General features: G+C 52.3%; 1 protein-coding gene across 3 annotated transcripts in view; it reads right to left on the minus strand.

Annotated features, from left to right (window-relative positions):
• ADISSP (adipose secreted signaling protein) overlaps positions 1-20023 on the minus strand; it is a 150380-nt gene that overhangs the window by 77520 nt on the left and 52837 nt on the right. For all 3 annotated transcript variants that reach the window (XM_073343070.1, XM_073343069.1, XM_073343068.1), the window contains one exon: positions 9905-10047. In XM_073343070.1, the coding sequence (XP_073199171.1) occupies positions 9905-10047 (143 nt within the window). The remainder of the gene's footprint in view (positions 1-9904; positions 10048-20023) is intronic.

The following is a 20023-nucleotide window of genomic DNA, read 5'->3' on the forward strand; positions in this document are numbered from 1 at the left end:
ATCCACAACGGGTGTCAATCCACTGACTTCAGTAGCACGATGCCTGTCTACACCAGCTGAGGATCTGGCCCGATGGGCAAAAAACAAGGTGAGGCTGCTCTGTAGTTCAGCACCACGTGTGACAGGCAACGCTGGTAACAGCGTCACCTGATATATGCAAAGAACGTTTCGGCCCCAGGAACAAGCAGTCTAGAAGAGATCAAATGCCCTTTGAGGGAACTCAGAAAAACAACATGAAAAAGCCTTCCATTTAGTCTTTCATACAAGGAGGGAAACACAGAGGAACGAAGTGCAGGGAATAATACAAAGTACGTGCTTTTTCCTTCTCCGCCCTGTTGAGTTTATGCTTAACGAGTGAGGCATCAATAATACAACACAGAACAAGAGCAGCAATCAGGCTATTCTTTGCCCAAAACTTGGATAATTGGTTTTCATCTCAGTTTTCTGAACGCTCCACAATCAGCTGTGGCGTGGGCACCAGAGTGATAAAAATGCATTCTCCTACTGCACAGGCAAAGCTTTCTGCCTTCTGTCAAAGCCGGGGGGCGGGTGGATTGGTTCAAAGGGGGTCTGCAATCTTGGGTCTGGTTCTGCAACCAACTTCCAGCAGCATCGGATGCGCATCTGACAAGGCCCTGCTCCCTCCTCGTGTCCAGGCCACCTGGCCAGTCACTTGGCACGAGCAGCTCCTAGGCTGGTAATTATAACAACCACCTTGCAGAACGTGTGTGTGAGTGAATGGAATGTATAGCTATAGCCGACTGCTTACTCTGATTCTTTCTGTATTCACCATAAACACGGCGTATTGCCTTATCCCCTGAATAAGAGCCTGATAGTTTTTATTTTCTAACATTTGAACCTATAACTGACCATTTGCTTGCACAAATGCCCAATTTGCACACACAAGTGCCTCCAGCTCTGGCCTCCGGAGCTTTGGAAACTCAGGCCCCAATAAGGTGTCTAACAAGCCACAGACCAAAGCACTAGCAATATAGGCCTGGTCAGGACCATGTGCCTCGAGCGATGCGGTATCAACTCTCCTCTGGGTACATCAGACATGCCCGCAGCGACCCGATGCCACCAGGAAGGGGAAGGGCCTCTGATGCTCCCCTTCACACTGCAGAAATGCTCTTGCCTTTGGCTTGAGACAGCTCAGCCAATGTGTCCTTAGGCACACAATGACTTCAACAGCCCAGTAAGGAGAAGAGCCAGAGACCCCATGGAGCCCATACACAGAGCTAGGGGGAACATTTTCAGCGAAATGAAATGTCACCTTAATATGTTGTTTTGTGGAAGCCAGAATGTTTCACGGAGACATATCGGTCTCGACAAAGTCATCATCAGAGGACAGGCAAGAGAGACTTGCATGCACTAGCCTAGTGGTTAGAGCACTGGCCTGGGAGGCGAGAGATCCAGATTCAAGTCAAGTCCCCTCTCTGCCAATCCAGAGCGATCTGGGATGAAAAAACTCTGATCTGAATCAGGCTGAGCAGGGATTTGAACCTGGCTCTGCCACATCATAGAATCATAGAATATCAGGGTTGGAAGGGACCCCAGAAGGTCATCTAGTCCAACCCCTTGCTTGAAGCAGGACCAATTCCCAGTTAAATCATCCCAGTCAGGGCTTTGTCAAGCCTGACCTTAGAATCATAGAATCATAGAATATCAGGGTTGGAAGGGACCCCAGAAGGTCATCTAGTCCAACCCCCTGCTCAAAGCAGGACCAATTCCCAGTTAAATCATCCCAGCCCGGGCTTTGTCAAGCCTGACCTTAAAAACCTCTAAGGAAGGAGATTCTACCACCTCCCTAGGTAACGCATTCCAGTGTTTCACCACCCTCTTAGTGAAAAAGTTTTTCCTAATATCCAATCTAAACCTCCCCCACTGCAACTTGACACACACCTCCCTTCCTGACTGAAGGGCTCAGGTTACAGTCCAAAAACGGACCACAGCAATCCCGTTCTCACAAATGAGCTGGAAAGGTTGGGGTTTAGCTCCAGTGCGGAATGAAACCAAGGCCTGTAAAATGAAAAGATCTCTGTCTCTATTATCAACAGAAGGTGCCCAGACACTACGGCGATGGGCAGCAGCGCAGAACCCTCCCAGACAGAACCAGGTAACAACATGGGCATCCACAAAGGAGACCCGAGACCCAGCGCAGAACGGTGTCATGTGGGCAGTCATCCAAGCTGGGGCATGCTGGAGGCGTCTCTTCTCTGCATTCCCACCCCAGTGGCAAGGAAGCATACTGAATAGCCTGTGCTCTCTCAGGCAATGCCTCCGTCCCATGCCAGCAATTCACCTGGCGCATTTAACTCAAGGTGGAACAGAGACAAAACGGTGCATAACTGTGCTCCATCCCCCTTAGTCTCCCTTGTCAAACTTTGGGTCCCTCCCTTGTCACCCTGTCATCATCCTCATCTTCTCACACCCATCGCCTCCTTGCCTTCTCTCAACCCTCTGCACCATACAACCGCCCTGAGCTTATTCCTACCCACATTTAAGTCCCTCTCGAAGACCCATGACTGCCATGCTGCCTACAGAGAATCATGGGGACTTGCGTGTACACTGAGCATTGTTGTTCCCTTTCCCCTCACCTCTGTTTACTTGTCTGTCCTTAGGCTGCAAGCATCACTTTGAGTGTTTGGAAAGTGCCGAATACCAAGCAGGCCCTGCCATAAATAAATCAACACATAAATGAGAGAAACGCTGGCAACTCTCAAGCCAACACTGTTGGGGGCCAAATTCTGCTCCAACAGACTGTAAATCCAGAACAACTCCACCGGGCTACTGCTCCTTGGAAAGCTGGGATAAAGAGGTAAATTCGACATAGTGCTTCCCTACCCTGAATCCACTTTGCAAAGTCATGCGTTAATAAGAGCCCGTAGCGCCAAGACTCTGCAGGCAAAAGGCAGCAGCCACCCTGCATTCAATCACTCCCACCCCTGTTACCCCGACACTGAGCAAATTTGCATGTAAACACATGCCAGCGGGAAACCATTTCTCTGCTCTGTAGATATTAAAAGGGCATTCGATTAGATCTGGACGCTGCTTAGAGCCTGTGCAGCTCGAAGCACTGTCAGGAGGTGGAATGCATGACCTTGATAAACGTATGTATGTATCAATCAGTTGTTAGAAGAAACGCCATCAAGAGCTCAGAAGCTTTTTAGCATGAACATGCAGAGACACAGGGTTGCAGACTCAGACCTGCTGTGTTCAACGTCTCCTTCAACTGACCTGACCACTCTGCTCCCCAGCCCCACAACTTGTTGCTAACTCACAAGATGCCTATCATCATCCCAATGGCAGGGTCACATTCTCACCCACATCAGAGACCTCTAAAAAGAACCTGAAACTCCTAGAGGGCCATATGGTGTCTTATGGGCCCTCCAGGTAGGTCAGGAGCTGAAGAAGAAAGACACATTTAAGTCTAAAATCAAAACAAGAATTTATGACGTCAACATAGACCACACCCAAAACGACGTTTAGCTTAGTGTCAATGTGAAATTCATCCTTTGGGCAAAGAGCTAGCAGACAGGCTGATGCACTGCTTAAGCCTGCGCGCTAGCTCTTTGCCACTTACAGCGAGCTCATCGGTTGTTTGGGACAGTATCCTCAGAGAAAGAACAAACAAACAAAAAATCAAGCAAAACCTGATCATTTTATTAGAGGGTCAAAGTTACTGACAAGACTCTGATGGTATAATTCAATGAGTTCTGATGTAGGGGAGAGAAGTCCAGCGATTAATCAATAAGAGAAACAAAACGGGGAAATGTATATCACACACACACTTACTCACTCACTCTCCTAGAGCTTTCAATCGGAAAGACTCACTGCACTTTACAAAGAAGTTGATGTCCCAGTTTCATAGATTCCAAGGCCCCAGGGGACCACTGACCATCCAGTCTGGCCTCCTCTACATCACCGGCCAGAGAGTTTCACCCACTTTCCCTGCAGTGAACCCAATACCTTGTATTTGACTAAACCATCTTACAGAAAAGCAACCAGTCTAGACCTGAAGACTCCAAGAGCTGGAGAATCCATCACTTCCCTTGATAGTTTGCTCACAGGGTTAATCACCCTCCCTGTGAACGATGTCTGCCTTATTTCAGATATGAATTTCTCTGGCTTTGACTTCTAGCCATTGGTTCTTGTTCGGTCTTTCTCCACTAGCTTAGAGTGCCCTTTTCCCCCTGTGACGGCACTGATACACTGTGAACAAGGCAACTCTCAAGCTTCTTTTCGAGAAGCTAAACAGATTACGCTCCTTCAGTCTCTCACTTTAAGGCATTTCTTTCAATCTCTCAGATCATTTTTGCGGCCTTTTTCTGCCATTTTACAGAGGGAGGCACAGACGGTGAAGTGACTCTGGGGCAGAGCCAGGTCTAGATCCCACCCCCACCTCAAAACCCCTCTCCATTCCATGCTCTAACCACCAGGCACAGCACTTCCTCCCTATTCTGCATATTCCCTTGTTTTTCCTGCGAGCAGATCTTTGTGAAAAGCGCCTGACGAAGGCTGCAGATTCCATCTGTCAAACCAGGATGTGAGAAACAATAGTCAGATGTTGGTGTTGCCTCTGCCAAACAGACAAACAACCTCCTTCCTCTACACGACCTAAGCCAGAGAACTGCCAGATCCCAAGTATGCGCCTGCCTATTCCTCCCCAGTCCCAGAACCATCACATGCAACCTAAACCCTGAGCCAGCCATGCTGAAAGCAGTCCCCAGAGAGGCCGTACGTGGGCGACTGGCAAGGGCAGATGAAGTAATGGAACAAGCCAGCCTATTCTAGATCCCTGAACAGAAATTAAACCCAAGCAGATTACCTCACCCCAGAGAAAAATCCAGAATACACAGACAGCTCTTCCCCAAGAGTGGCGGCCACTGCTCAGAGGCTACAGCACCAGACAAATTAAAATTGGGAACCAAAAGTGGCCAGATTTTGCAAGAAGCAAGAGTTTTCTACTGCAAAGATCAATAATAATAGGGCATTGTCTTCTCACAATACTGAACAAAAGACTTTTTGGAATCAAGTGACAAGCAAAGCTGCCTGTTTCTCTAGAGAGGAGAAAGATGGCAAAAACAGCGCAAGGATAAACTGCATCTTGCCATCCGACTCCGTGTGCACCAGAAATAAAGCAGACAGTCTATTTTTCACCTACTCCCGTTCATTCACAGGGTATCATTATGGGAACATTGACAATTTTTGGGCAACTTCGCGTGTCAATCAAGCTGTCTGAAAAGGAAGAAAACGAAGGAGAGAGTTGAGCAAGACACTAGAATTATCCTCCCTACGCCTTGGAAACGGCTGTGGAACCGTAAAACCATGGCGGTCTTGTGGTTCAGGCCTTGGAAGATTTGGGTTCAAACTCCCATCTCTGCCCCCAATAACCTCTGTGTCCTAGTTTCCCCACCATAAATTGGGGATAGTACTGGTCTGCCTTATTCTCAGGACCTCACTGATGCTTGTGAGACACTTATGCTATGGCACACTAAACCCAGGCTCTGACTTAGGTTTGAGCCCAAGGCCCCCTTCCGTCCACACACAAATCAGCCTGACTCAGGATCTGGGTCTTAGGACCTTGCTAGTGGGGTGGGTCAGAGCCAGAGTCCCACTGAGACTCGGGTCCAAGCCCTGTCATTTTGCAGTGTGGATGCAACTCAGACCTCAGACCTGATTCAGAAGGTCTATGCAGTGTGGTAAAATCACTGAGTGTAGACTCAGGCCCAGCAATTGTAAACCCTGGTATGCAACGCGGTGTGAACGCTCAAGAGCACGCTTGGAAACACCCAGTCCACAAGGCAGAGTCCCACAGACCTAGATTTGCAATGTAGTGTGGACGTACCAGAGGAACTTAGATAAATAAGGCAGCTGTCACTGAACAGACCTGAAAACAGCAATAGACGAGATTGTGACTTCACATCATGCCAGGACGTGGCTGCACCTTCTCCAACACCACCCAGAACAGCTGGCTCTCGGATTCCTCCTGGGAGCCTGCTTCTCCCACCAGTGCTGGCAAGAGAGATGCTGCCACCCCAGAGAACGTATATGATGCGCACAATGCACACGTGGAACTAGCGTCTCAACACCCTCCTCTGCGCCATGCTGGTGTTGTAGGGTGACCAGATAGCAAATGTAAAAAACTGGGACACGGGGTGGGGGGTAATAGGTGCCTATGTAAGAAAAAGCCCTGAATATCGGGACTGTCCCTATAAAATCAGGACATCTGGTCACCTTGTGGTGTTGTGAGCTCCTCTGAGCCGAAGCCATCATCACCAGTCTTCTGCAGGGCTGAGAATTTCAACAGAGCCTAAATCCCCCAGACTCCCTGCGGGATTTAGGCTCTTAAGGCACTTTTCAAAATGTTCCCTATTATCTGCTCTCAACCAATAACAGCATGAACAGCAGCAGCAAGGTAGGAGCAGATACTCTTATCTATAATATTAACCTACTTGGTGCATAAAAGCTTGAGCCAGAACTACTCTTTGGGGTACCTTAGTGATTACTGGATGCCCCGATGGTGTTTCTAGCTACTCCTAACACTGCCCCAAAGGAGAGCCAGCCATGTTTTCCTACCCTACCCCCACCCCACTTCAGCTGTGAAAACATCTCAGGCTTTTACTTTGGTCTTAATCAAATTTAATTGTAAGGAAGGCGCTGCGGACAAATAGTTACCCAGGCAGCTGGGACTCAGGACTCTTGGGTTTTATTCCCAGTTCTGTTCCTGAAATCACTCTGTGGCCTTGGGAAAGTCATTAACTTTTGTGCCTCAGTTTCTCCTGTCAACTAGGGAGCACTGTTGCATTAATTTCATGATTTAGCTGGGGATTGGTCCTGCTTTGAGCAGGGGGTTGGACTAGATGACCTCCTGAGGTCCCTTCCAACCCTGATATTCTGTGATTCTATGAATTTCGATGCAATAAATGAAGAGTCAAAGGTGTCAACATGACCCTGTCTCTGTCCACAACTTTTAACCAAGGTCCAGGGTTTGGTATATAGGGGCCTCAGCCTGCTTACTACCATGGCAAACACTCAATTCAAATGTTTTTAAAGCATTTAATATCTTTCCTTAAAGATATAGAAAAGAAGGAAAAATGGGTAAAGTGTTTGAAATGGAAGGCGTGAAGTCAGACTTTCATTTTACGACCATCCCTTCTTCCCTTTCGTTAGAGGGTCTTTGGAAGGAAAAACTCCTCACCTGACAGTCTCTTAGAAGGCACTGCAAAGGGTGACAGCAGTCCTTTTGGGGGCAAAGAGAAGCAGTTAGCTGAGATGGGCGGGAGCTGTAGAGTCCAATCCCGTTTTCTTGAAGACAAAACAAGACGAAGATGCACAAGAGGGGAGAGAAAAGAACAGCAAAGACCGAGAATGCAGCTGCTTCTGTCTCTGGCACGGGTTCGCAGTCGCAGCCTCGCTGCCAGGGAGAGACAGGCCCAGCGCACGGTCTTATCAACCACTCCGAAACCTGCCAAACTTGGACAAGCATCGAGCTAAGGCATTGCTTTTGGCTGCCTTGCCGGTAACCGGCGCACAGCAGTGATGCAAAATATGTAGTCTTGGCCGGCTGCACCAGGCTCTGATTACACAGAAGGCAAAAAGGAGAGGGATAGGAAAGAAGCAATAACAGTGGGGAAGGGAAAGAACACATCGGGTACGTCTACACTGCAAAAGACAGACCTGCAGCAGTCAGTATCAGCGCCTGGGTCCACAGAGTCAGGCTTGCGGGATGGGACTAAAAGTAGCAAAGTAGAAGCATAGAGCCCTGCACAGATGCAAAATCTGTATTCGCATCCAACCCGCAAACATGGTCCGTGGATATCTGTAGATTTGCAGGGCTCTATAGATGTGCCTGCTTGGGTGGGAGCCCAAGCTCTGAGACCCATCCCACTCGTTCCAGTCTGAGCAAGAATCTCTACGCAGCTACTTTTAGCCCTGTAGAACGAGTGCCCGGAGCCCGAATCTTCAGACCCAGGCTCTGAGATTTGCTGCTGCAGGGTATTTTTTGCAGTGTAGACTCACCCTTTCAGGGTGGGGAGACAAACCTCACATCCCAGGTGGTGGTTTGGATTTAGCCGGAGCTGGTGGACGTGGTGGCGTTATCTGGGTCCCTCGCTCTGGCCCGGTCTGGTCAGGACATCTCTCAGGATCAGGGCAACAAAGCCCATCCTGAGCACAGATAGTGGGGGAAGAGAGCCTCTCCTGTGTGCAATCAAGCAGCCAGCCACGGAAACAGGCACCCACAGCCACAACCAATAAAGCCACAACCAACAAAGGAAGGAGAGGAAGAAAGGCCTGGGCCAGGCAACAGCCCCGCCCCAGGCTGCCTCTAAGAAAACAGCCAGGAGACTAAAGGAGACAGCAGCAAGCCCAAAAAGTGAAGGGCTGACAGGGTTAATGGGAGGTGAGGCTCCAGGAACTGACCTGACAGAGCAAACGGAGGAGGGTGCGGCACAAGAGGCTGAGACCCTTTGAGAGACCCCCACCAAGAGATGGCGACTGACCCCCAAAAAGGGAGTGGAGGGTAGAACAGCCCAAACCCTCGTTATTTTGTCCACGAATTAGGTCTAATTTCTGACACACCAATTTTGGCTCACTGAGTGCCGGTCCCACTAGTCTCTCCTTGAATTGTAGCAGGAGGCCTGTCTCCCTTTTGCCCCTCTCCCCACCAACATTTACTGCTACGGGTTATTGATAACTGTTTTCAAACACATAAAAGGTTGTTACAAGGAGGAGGGTGAAAAATTGTTCTGGTTAACCTCTGAGGATAGGACAAGAGGCAACGGGCTTGAATTGCAGCAAGGGCAGTTTAGGGTGGACATTAGGAAAAACTTCCTGTCAGGGTAGATAAGCACTGAAATAAATTGCTGACGGAGGCTGTGGAATCTGTCACTGGAGATTTTTAAGAACAGGTTGGACAAACCCAACAGGGATGGTCTAATTATGACGTAGTCCTGCCTTGAGTGCAGGGGACTGGACTAGATGGCCTATTCAGATCCCTTCCAGTCCTACGATTCTGTGATTCTATGGTGACACTTCATAATCTTCTATCCACTTTCCCACAGTTAAGCTTACAAGTGGGGTAGACCTACCAGGCCCCAGTTCCCACCACAGGACTTCAATCTCCCTTATGCGGACGTTGGCAAACTTCATTATTGCTTCTAAAGGGATCAGAGATCTTTGGATTAAAGTTGCTACATTAAAGGACTGTTAAGCGGACACATTTCTGCCACTTTGGAGGTACACATTGAGGCCATTTGTTGACCCAGTCCCTAAAATCTAGGGAGAAACCCCTTTGGGTTGTTTTATTATGGAGAGGAAGGAACTCCCATCCCTGCCTCTTGAGAACATGCACCAAGCTCCAGACATTAGCAAAGGCTGGGACAGAAAGCGTATAAAAGTTGTCCATCATTGCGGCTGTGGCTAAGTGTTGACTCAGCCATGGCTTTAACTCACCCTTACGATGTAGCACAAACGTGGATGGGTTCCTTATTTGGATGCTTTCCAAGAGTCAAGGACAGAGGAACCAAACCAGTAATTCTCTGAGCTATAAACAGGAGCTGCTAGTTTCACTGCTTTGTCTTCAAGGCCATCCCAACGCTGGTTTTAGATAGTGTGAGTTATGTCAACTTGCAACACGGTCAGCTGTTTTCTACGTGCCACTGGAAGGTGAACCAGGCAGGGAGCTCATTCTCCAGAGATGAATCAAAAGTAGAGCCCCAAACACTAGCCGCAGCAAAGCCTTTGGAACTGAATGTTTACAGCAATTGGCACACGGGGCATAGCCTGACATCAGTTCCAGTTTCCAGAGGAGACAAAGCTATTCCACTCCCCCTTACCCCACCAAACATCATCCTCCTCCTCCTCATCTTCCTCCACCTCCTTTGATCTCTACAGCTCTTACCTTAACCAAGAAGTTGCCATCCTTCTCCTGGGTGACCATGACCACGGAGTCGTGGAGCTTCTCGTCAAAGTGCACGTGGGAGTGTGCTCCTTCCTCGGGTTGGCTGGCGGCGAAGCGGACACCACCCACTTTAGGCTTTGTGCCTGCAAGGGGAGAAGACCCAAGCATGATTTAGCTCCCCTCCGGGCTTCCACAATCCCCAGCCAGTGAAGCAGAGGAAACACTGAGGCACATTTCAAGGCAGTGGCCTGGCCCAAGTGCTCATTCAACATTTGGCTGCCTTACCGCAAGTCTCAGATGGGGATCGTAATGGGGTCTTGCAGCAGGATGTAGGGACTCAGTGTAGCAGTAGGATTTTATGTTTGTATTTTGTATGACTCAGAATGAAGGATAAAGGATAACAATGTAGTATGTATTAAATGTATTGATGTATGATATGATTTGATTGTATTCTGACAGCCACCCTGACTGGATAGCAGGAAGGAACGACCCTGGGTCACTGGAAAAAACGCATCAGACAGGCTGCCTGTGTCTGAACTGATGTTAAGGCAGGAACAGACCAGAACAGTCCTCACGGCTGATTATGGTTACCTTTTGTTTTAGGATAAGTTTTCATTACAGTATTTGCTATAAGGTCTTGTTTCTTATCTGCTTTGCAAACAAAGTTGTGTATGGTTCTTTTGTAATCCCTTTAGTAACCATATGTAATGATGCTGCCTCTGGCAGAACAAAACAGAGTACCAATTCAGGACAAATTGCTTAGAGCAGGGCAGTTACAGCCCAAGGCTTGCGGTTCTCCACCTCTAAGGCAAACCAAAGCAGACAGACAGAGAGGACTTCGGTCTCTCCCCACTGGCTAACCATAAGTCATACAAGCAATTCCCTTAGACGCTCCAGTTTCCCAGTATCACCACTAGTGCCACTAGTTAAGGGGATGAGTGGTTATGAAAACCAATACCCCAGTAAAAGAAAAAAGGTTCTCCTGATCCCAAAGGACCAAGCCCCAGACCCAGGTCAATATACAAGTTAGATCTTACCCACAAATCATGCTGTTGCTAATCCTTTAGAATCTAAAATCTAAAGGTTTATTCATAAAAAGAAATATAGATGAGAGTTAGAATGGGTTAAATGGAATCAATGACATACAGTAATGGCAAAGTTCTTGGTGCAGGCTTGCAGCAATAATGGAATAAACTGCTGGCTCAAACCAAGTCTCTGGGGTACATCCACAGCTGGGAGGGGTCATTCAGTCTTTTGTTCAGAGCTTCAGTTTGTAGCAAGGTTCCTTCAGAGGTAAGAAGCAGGACTGAAGACAAGATGGAGGAGCTGCAGCAGCCTTTTATAGTCTCTTGCCATGTGCCTTCTGCTTTCTTTGTTCCACAGACAAGCTATCCAGCACATGGCATGGAAAAACCTTAGAGTTCTGTCCATACGCATGTCCCTGCATGCCTTACTGAGTCACAAGGCGTATCTGCCTTCTCTCAATAGGTCAGTTGTATAGCTTATGGTCCTCAATGGGCCACCCAGCAGGCTAGGCAGTGCTGATGCCAAATTGTCTGGGGTGTCACCCAGAAGCATAGCACAAGTTTGAAGTTCAGACATTATAGAGCCAATACTTATAACTCTAAACACGAAAATGATACATGCATACGAACAGCACAATCACAACCAGAAAATCAAAACCTCCTCATAGACACCTCCCACGACAACCTTTGTACAATATTTGTTGCAAATATATAACAGTAGTTTCAGTTTATGTCAGTAACGTCAAACCATATCACCCTTTCTGAAATGTAATCCTGTTTGAAATTCTCTGTACAATTGTTTGGTGTGGGTAAAGGATGTGTGCATGTTTAAGGATGAGTGTGAAAGCCATCACAGATGTCCAGATGGTCAAGAAGAAGTGAGAAACTTGGAGAGACAGCAGGAAACAAGCAGAAAACAGCCAATGTATCTGATGCTAAACGAGTTTGCCTCACCTCTGAGGTTGTCAATGCTGCTAACACCACAGAAGGGGAGACAACAAATAAGAAACAACAGCAGAAAACCCCAAGTTTACCACCACTTAAGGACTAACGATTACAGAATGACACTGCAAAATCCATAGACTAAAGTGGGAATTTACAAGTATAAAGCTGGGGTGTTTTGCCATAGAACTCTGGGTTCAGTCCTGCAAAGCTTCGGAGCATCAGATTGCGACCAACAGAGCCCAGCTCCTCACTCGTGCTCAATCTAACTGGCCATTAAATTGACTTGAGCTACAACAGACTGGTAAGTATAAGATCATCTGCAGGACCTGGGGGGGGCGGGGCGGGGGCAGTGACTGAATGCATATGCTAACTGTTGTATTTTCAGTAACGTGGTGTATTGCCTTTTCCCCTGAAAAAGATCCCGTGTGCTTCTTATAAGCATAACATCAGCATTGACTTACTTGGAGAATTACACTGTGACCCCGCAAGTCCCAGCAGAATCGATGCATAGTGCAAGTCCTAGCGAAGCACTAGGGCCAAGCTGGATCCCTGAAATTAGACATTTAAAAAGAAAAGGACCCATTTTTCTTCCTGGTGCTCAGCGCCTGCAACTCCCCTCAGCAGGAATTGGGGGTGCTCGGCATCTCTGAATCACCATAAATTAGTGCCAAGATTTAGATACCACGGACCGCCCCGATCAGAAATAGATTCTTGATATGCAAGCCAGGTTTTCCATTGCTCCCATCACTCCTAATTAGAACCCCAGCCCCTGAGACCATTCTAAGCAATCTCTCTCCTTCCCGGGTACATGAGCTAGGCACTATGCTACGTCCCACTCTCTCAATCACTGCTTAACTGAGCTGTGCAGACTTAGCTCTTAATCCTTCCTTGCGAGTCCCACCAGCACCAGGATCATTTTTTCTTCTTCTCTGAACTTCCTCCACTTTGCCCAGAGCTTCCTTGCATCTACCTCCTCCTGGAGGTGCCCAGCAGCTGGGGGCAGGGGGCATGTTTCACCACAGGCCTAGAAAGAGGGACTCTCCCCAGGCACCAATTCCTTCCAGGCTCCTCGGCATGCAGCCTCTGCAGATACAGCCCAGCAGAACAGCAGTGGTTTGGCTATGGGCAGAGACAGTCACTGGTTTGTCCGAGACTCATCTCCTCAGTTCCGGGCGCTTTGCACCCAGCTCAGAGGAGATTGTCCTGTATCAGCAAATTGCCAGCAGTACAAGACTGCATCCAGACCAGCGTGAGCAGGGCGGTAGTCTAATACCACTGCATTGCTCCCACCCCGCAGATCAGATCCAGAGAACACAGTGGTCAAAGTGCTGATGCTCTGTTTTCTACCAGCACTGCTAGTACGTGGGAGCTGTGCCGGGCTGCTTCATGCAACATGGGAAGTTGTAAGTATAGACAAAGCCAAGTCATCAACTGGCCAGAAGTTTACAACGGAGCTATCCCAGGATGTGATGTGAAGGAAACAGATAAGTAATAGCAAAGAATAGTTCCCTCCACTGCCCCAATCCATGGGGGAGGTTCTCTGGCCTGTGCCATGCAGGTTAGACAAGATGATCAGAACGGTCCCTTCTAACATTAAAATCCGTGAGTCTTCATCACTCTCGCTCAAAAACGAAAACAGGCAGGAAGGTTCAAGTCTGACCATCATAAAAGGAAACTGTGAAACTTGCAAAAGAGCCTCTTAAATCACAACCCTTTTCCCTGGAAACCTGCGTTCCTCAAAGGACATTGGCTGTTATTGTTCTCCTGCTACAAAGAGAGTAACAAAGCCTTTGAAACGCAGAGAACCCACACAGCTCTGTCAATGTTATTAGTGCTAATCCATCAGCGCTTTGCTCTGCAGGCTGCTTTTGCCAAAGCCGGCTTTTGCCAAATGAAACAGTCTCCCCCCAAAGCCCACGCTCGCAATTAAGCCCAGCTGTGTAATCGCCAGTTGTAAAAAAAAGCATTTGTTTGGTTATTAAAACATCACGCCGAGCCATTTACTGCAAAAGGACACGGGGTCCTAAGACCGCATCTCCTGCTGGAGGCAGTTAGTGCTGGGATCAGTAGAGCTGCATGGATTTACACCGGCTGGGGATCCAGGCATGGCAGGACACCAGCGTCTATTCCGAATGACACAAACAAAAGACTCAGGCCTCCGCTCCAGCAGGAAGAGACACAAAGAGGGAGCGCTCTGATGCACAGGAAGGAAGCCTCTTATGGGGAAGGAACCTGGATGCTCTGCCCTTCCCCACCCCGCAGCCTTCTCTGCCATCTTCTGGTCAGGATGGCTTTTCTTCTCCAGGGAGAGACTGCTCCAGTTCCGCCCATTCCCAGCGCCAACAGGGGCTAACACACCTGCCTTTCCCGTGGCATCTGGCAAACCAACCATTCCTCCGCTCACAGCATCCCCATGACACAAGCGGTTACTTCACCTATCACAGTCCAAATCAGACAGCACAGAACAGGCCATACGCTACGCAAGAGCGCCACACATGCACGAACCTGAAGCGGGGAGCACATGGCAACCGGAACTAAGACTGATACTGACCAATGCAAGATCCACTGCCAATGAACAATACACGGCCTCATCAGTGACAAAGCCCACAACCTGCATCACCAAGCCCTGACAGCCAGCTGCCCTAGCCCTGTGCTTGCCCAGCTCGGCCCCCCAGAATGCTCAGTACATTGCAGCCCCAGGCAGGACAAGCGGCACTGCATTAATCTCCTCTGCAAACATCAATTCCAAAAAGAGGTGGCTGGGGTAAGACAGTCATCCAAATTCATTCCTCTGACAGCAGAAACCAGGGGCGAAGCTAACAGATTTTATGCTCATTTACACACCCAAAGCTAACGAGCTCACAAAGGAGTTTTCTTGGAGATGGCTAGGAAATACTCAGACCAGCCATCCTGGGAGATTTCAACATTCAGGTCAATGAGGCTGCAGATGCAAAAGCCCCAGATCTCCTCTCCTTACTCCCCTCCTTCAGACGCTCACAAGTTGCCCCTGATCCAGCCCACCCAGCCGGTCATGTCCAGGCCCTGCTCTTCAGTTCTGCTATCAATATCAAGGAGATTGCAATCCAGCTGCTGTCCTGAGCAGACCAGCCACTCACTAAGGCTTGGTCTACACAACAAGGCAGCTTATGTCGACCTAATGCTGTCAGCGTCTGCACTACGATGGTACTCCCACTGATGTAAGGCGTAGTGCTTAGACCGACACAGTTAGGGTGACACAGTGTCCGTGTAGACAGACACCACATTACTTACATGGCCTGTTGTCTGTCAGCCCTGCACTGAGCTGACAGCTGGAGCCCCCTATCCCCTGCGCTGACGGCCCAAGCTGTGAGCCCAACATGGGGCTCAATTTCACAGCAGGGACATGAAATTGACATTCTTGTCAGTTTAATGGCTGCTATTATTTCACATTTCAGCCCTGGCTCTGGTGGTCATCCGAGGTGCGGGGGACTCCAGCTGTGACCCACAGGCAGCTGTCACTGCACCCACACTCCAGCTGGCAGTGCCCCACAATGCCCCACTTCCGTCAGTGCATGCACTCCTGGTGAGGACGTGAACCACTGGCAGAAGAAGGGCAGTGCGGACACCAACAGTCGATTTAATTGTCATGGTGACTATAGGTTGACCTAACTTACGTCTACCTCATTTTGTAGTGTAGACAAGCCCTAAGGCAGTGAGTGGGAGCTCTCCCAGCTCCCAGGCAATGAGATCCCCGTGTCTCTGATTCAACCACGCTGACGCACAGACCCCACCAAACCCCAAAGCCAGAGGAGAGCAGCGCTCCCCGCACAGGACAAGAAGTTGAAGACTTGGTGAATCACCATCACTGCACTCTAGCCTCCTCCATCGGCACACTGGCCCCAGCAGCCCCTCCTTCCCCATCGCCCACATCTCCGCAGTTCCTGACTCCCGGTGCTGGATGGAGAAAGGGCCTGGAAACTCGAGTGCTGATGGCAGAAAACGAAGGCTGCTAAACACAGGATAAAACCTAATGGATCCCACCAAGCCTACGCTGAGGCTGGATTACAGGCCAAAAGAACCTGCCTAGCAGCCTCCACTGAAGCGGACGTGTCCTGCCCTGAGGAGCTAGCCAGGGTGGTGAACCCTTCTTCAATCCTGCGTGTCTACAGCCTGCATCAGCACCGAGCACCAAGTGCTGTGCAGAGCGATCATCCAACCGCCCTGAAACAATCGCACACATTCGGGAAGGCCTCTCCAACAGCCTGGATCCACCTACCAACAGCCCCTTGCAGTCCCAGAGCTCATCTCACTCACTCCTTTACAGTGTCCAAAATGTCCTGAGGACACTCGACCCAAGAGCTGTGAATCCAGCCCTGCCCCTCCCAGCTGGTGGGAGTCATGAGCCTCTGAGGCCACTCCTGGTGGGACCAGCCCACCCCTAGCTCAGGGCAGGAATCATCCCTTCCTCCTCCAAACATGCAATAACCCAACCAACCCCAAAGAAACCCACCCTAGGCACATCGCTTCTAGCCAACAGCCAGCTGCTGTTGAAGCTCCCGTTCCTGAGCAAGCTCACAGAGAAGCAGCCATAGACCGCCTACAAGCGCATCTAATTGACACCAATAGCCTAGACCTGGCACAAACTGGATTCAGGCCAGGACATGGGACTGGAACCATGTTAGTGGTTCTGATGATCTGTCAGTGGACAGAGGGCCCATCCCCCTGGGCCCCTCTGCAGCATTCGACACCATCGCCCATGGGATACTGCTGTGACGGCAGGGCCCAGGGTAAGGCACTAAAATGGTCTGAGTCCTTCCTGAGGAGAGATGGGCCCCTCATCTGAGGAGTCCCCCAGGGATCAATCCTCCATCGATAGGCCCCTCATCTGAGGAGTTCCACAGGGATCAATTCTCTCTCTGGTCCTATTCAAAATCTACATGCAGCCAGGAGGTGCACGGGTCAGACGACACAGAGTCCAGTGCCAGCAATATGCAGAGGAGACAGCTCCACCTCTCCTTCACCACACAGAGCCGCAGCCTGGCCATCAGCCCGGCCCAGTGCTTGGAGGAGATCAGCTCATGGATGAAGAGCGGCGGGCTGAAGTGGAACCTGAGCAAGACAGAGGTGAAGCCGTGGGCAGAAGAAAGTACTTTGAGGAGTCTGCTGCCACAGCGCAGTCTCCTTTGGTGGAAGGTTCACATCCACAATTGGCAGAGGTAAAAGTGAGCCAGTCCCGTCTGGTCCAATGTATCAGGAAGAAACTGCTGACTGTACTGGCAGGGCCACTGATGGGGGGGAGGCAAAAGGGGCAGCTGCCCCATGGCCCAGCGATTTAAAGGGCCCGCAGCTTCAGCTGCTGCCGTAGGGATGGCGATTTAAAGGGCCTGGGGCTCCCGGCTGACGCTGCTGCTACCCCAGGGCTCTGGCGGAGATTTAAAGGGTCTGTGGCTCCTGGTTGCTGCTGCCGCCACCGCACCTGCGGTCAGAGCCCTGGGCCCTTTAAATGGCCACCGGAGCCCTCGGGTCGTGGTGGTGGTGGGGTCTGGGGGCTCCAGCTGCTGCCAGGAGCTCAGGGCCCTTTAAATCACTGCCAAAGCCCCAGGTGGCACAGGCCGGGCAGCACTGAAGGGCTGGCTGGGGGATTTTGGCCCCAGCTCCGCCCCTTCTGCCTAAGGCCCCACCCCTTCTGGGGGCCTAGGGGCACACTCCCCCATCTTGCCCAGGACCCCGGCCACCCTGCGTACCAGTAAGTCATCTAAGTTACTTTCACCCCTGACAGTTGGTCAATTCAGTCCATAGTCTAGGACAGGGGTCGGCAACCTATGGCACACGTGCCAAAGACGGCACAGGAGTCGATTTTTAATGGCACGCTGCTGCCTGCCGGGTCCCAGCCACCAGCCCTGCTCCGCCCGCTGCCAAACCCAGGCCGGGACCCCGGCAGGCAGCTGCGAGCCATTAAAAATCCTGCCCGCCCCGACCTGCTCTTCTCCACCCCACACCTCCCGCCGGCTGCTGCTGCAGGGCAGGCAAGCTCCACCCTCCCCCGCCTCTTCCCCCAAGTACTCTTCCTGCCCTTCCTCCTCTCCCTCCCGGCGGCTGATCGGCTCATGGCCCTTGCGCAGGAGGGGGAAGAAGTGGAGCCCCAGGGCGCTCGCTGCTCTGGGAGGAGGCGGAGAAAAAGGGGGGACGGGGGTGGAATCAGGGCATATCCCCTCCAGCCCTCTGCCGTGAGCCACTCTGGGCAGGGAGCACCTCCCACCCACCCCAGCCTCCTGCCCTGACCCCTGCACCCCCTCACACCCACCCACCCCAGCCTCCTGCCCTGACCCGTACACCACCCACCCACCCACCCCAGCCTCCTGCCCTGACCCCTACACCACCCACCCACCCCCCCACCCCAGCCTCCTGCCCTGACCCCTGCACCCCCTCACACCCACCCACCCCAGCCTCCTGCCCTGACCCGTACACCCCCCACCCACCCACCCCAGCCTCCTGCCCTGACCCGTACACCCCCCACCCACCCACCCCCCCACCCCAGCCTCCTGCCCTGACCCCTGCACCCCCTCACACCCACCCACCCCAGCCTCCTGCCCTGACCCGTACACCCCCCCACCCACCCACCCCAGCCTCCTGCCCTGACCCCTACACCCCCCCACACACACCCAGCCCTCTGCCCTGACCCGTACACCCCCCCACACACACCCAGCCCTCTGCCCTGACCCCTACACCCCCCCACCCACCCACCCCCCCACCCCAGCCTCCTGCCCTGACCCGTACACCACCCACCCACACACCCCAGCCCTCTGCCCTGACCCCTACACCACCCACCCACCCACACACCCAGCCCTCTGCCCTGACCCGTACACCCCCTCCACACACACACACAGCCTCCTGCCCTGACCCGTACACCCCCTCACACACACCCCAGCCTCCTGCCCTGACCCGTACACCCCCTCACACACCCACCCACACACCCCAGCCTCCTGCCCTGACCCGTACACCACCCACCCACCCACCCCAGCCTCCTGCCCTGACCCGTACACCCCCCCACACACACACACCCCCACCCCAGCCTCCTGCCCTGACCCCTACACCACCCACCCACCCACCCCAGCCTCCTGCCCTGACCCGTACACCCCCTCACACACACAACCGAGCCCTCTGCCCTGACCCCTGCACCCCCTCACACACACACCCCAGCCTCCTGCCCTGACCCGTACACCCCCCCACCCACCCACCCCAGCCTCCTGCCCTGACCCGTACACCCCCCCCACACACACACAGCCCTCTGCCCTGACCCGTACACCCCCCCCACACACACACACCCAGCCTCCTGCCCTGACCCGTACACCCCCCCACACACACACCCAGCCTCCTGCCCTGACCCGTACACCCCCCCACACACACACCCAGCCTCCTGCCCTGACCCGTACACCCCCTCACACACACACCCAGCCCTCTGCCCTGACCCGTACACCACCCACCCACCCACCCCAGCCTCCTGCCCTGACCCGTACACCCCCCCACACACACACCCAGCCCTCTGCCCTGACCCCTACACCACCCACCCCCCCACCCACACACCCCAGCCTCCTGCCCTGACCCGTACACCCCCTCACACACACACACAGCCTCCTGCCCTGACCCGTACACCCCCCCACACACACCCAGCCCTCTGCCCTGACCCCTGCACCCCCCCCCACACACAACCGAGCCCTCTGCCCTGACCCGTACACCCCCCCACACACAACCGAGCCCTCTGCCCTGACCCGTACACCCCCCCACACACACACCCAGCCCTCTGCCCTGACCCCTACACCACCCACCCCCCCACCCACACACCCCAGCCTCCTGCCCTGACCCGTACACCCCCTCACCCACCCACCCACACACCCAGCCCTCTGCCCTGACCCCTACACCACCCACCCACCCCAGCCTCCTGCCCTGACCCCTACACCCCCTCACACACACAACCGAGCCCTCTGCCCTGACCCCTACACCACCCACCCCCCCACCCCAGCCTCCTGCCCTGACCCCTACACCCCCCCACACACACACCCAGCCCTCTGCCCTGACCCCTACACCACCCCCCCACCCACACACCCCAGCCTCCTGCCCTGACCCCTACACCACCCACCCACCCACCCCCCCACCCCAGCCTCCTGCCCTG

This window comes from Lepidochelys kempii, chromosome 4 (assembly GCF_965140265.1).
Source record: "Lepidochelys kempii isolate rLepKem1 chromosome 4, rLepKem1.hap2, whole genome shotgun sequence".
NCBI classification, from domain to species: Eukaryota; Metazoa; Chordata; order Testudines; family Cheloniidae; genus Lepidochelys; species Lepidochelys kempii.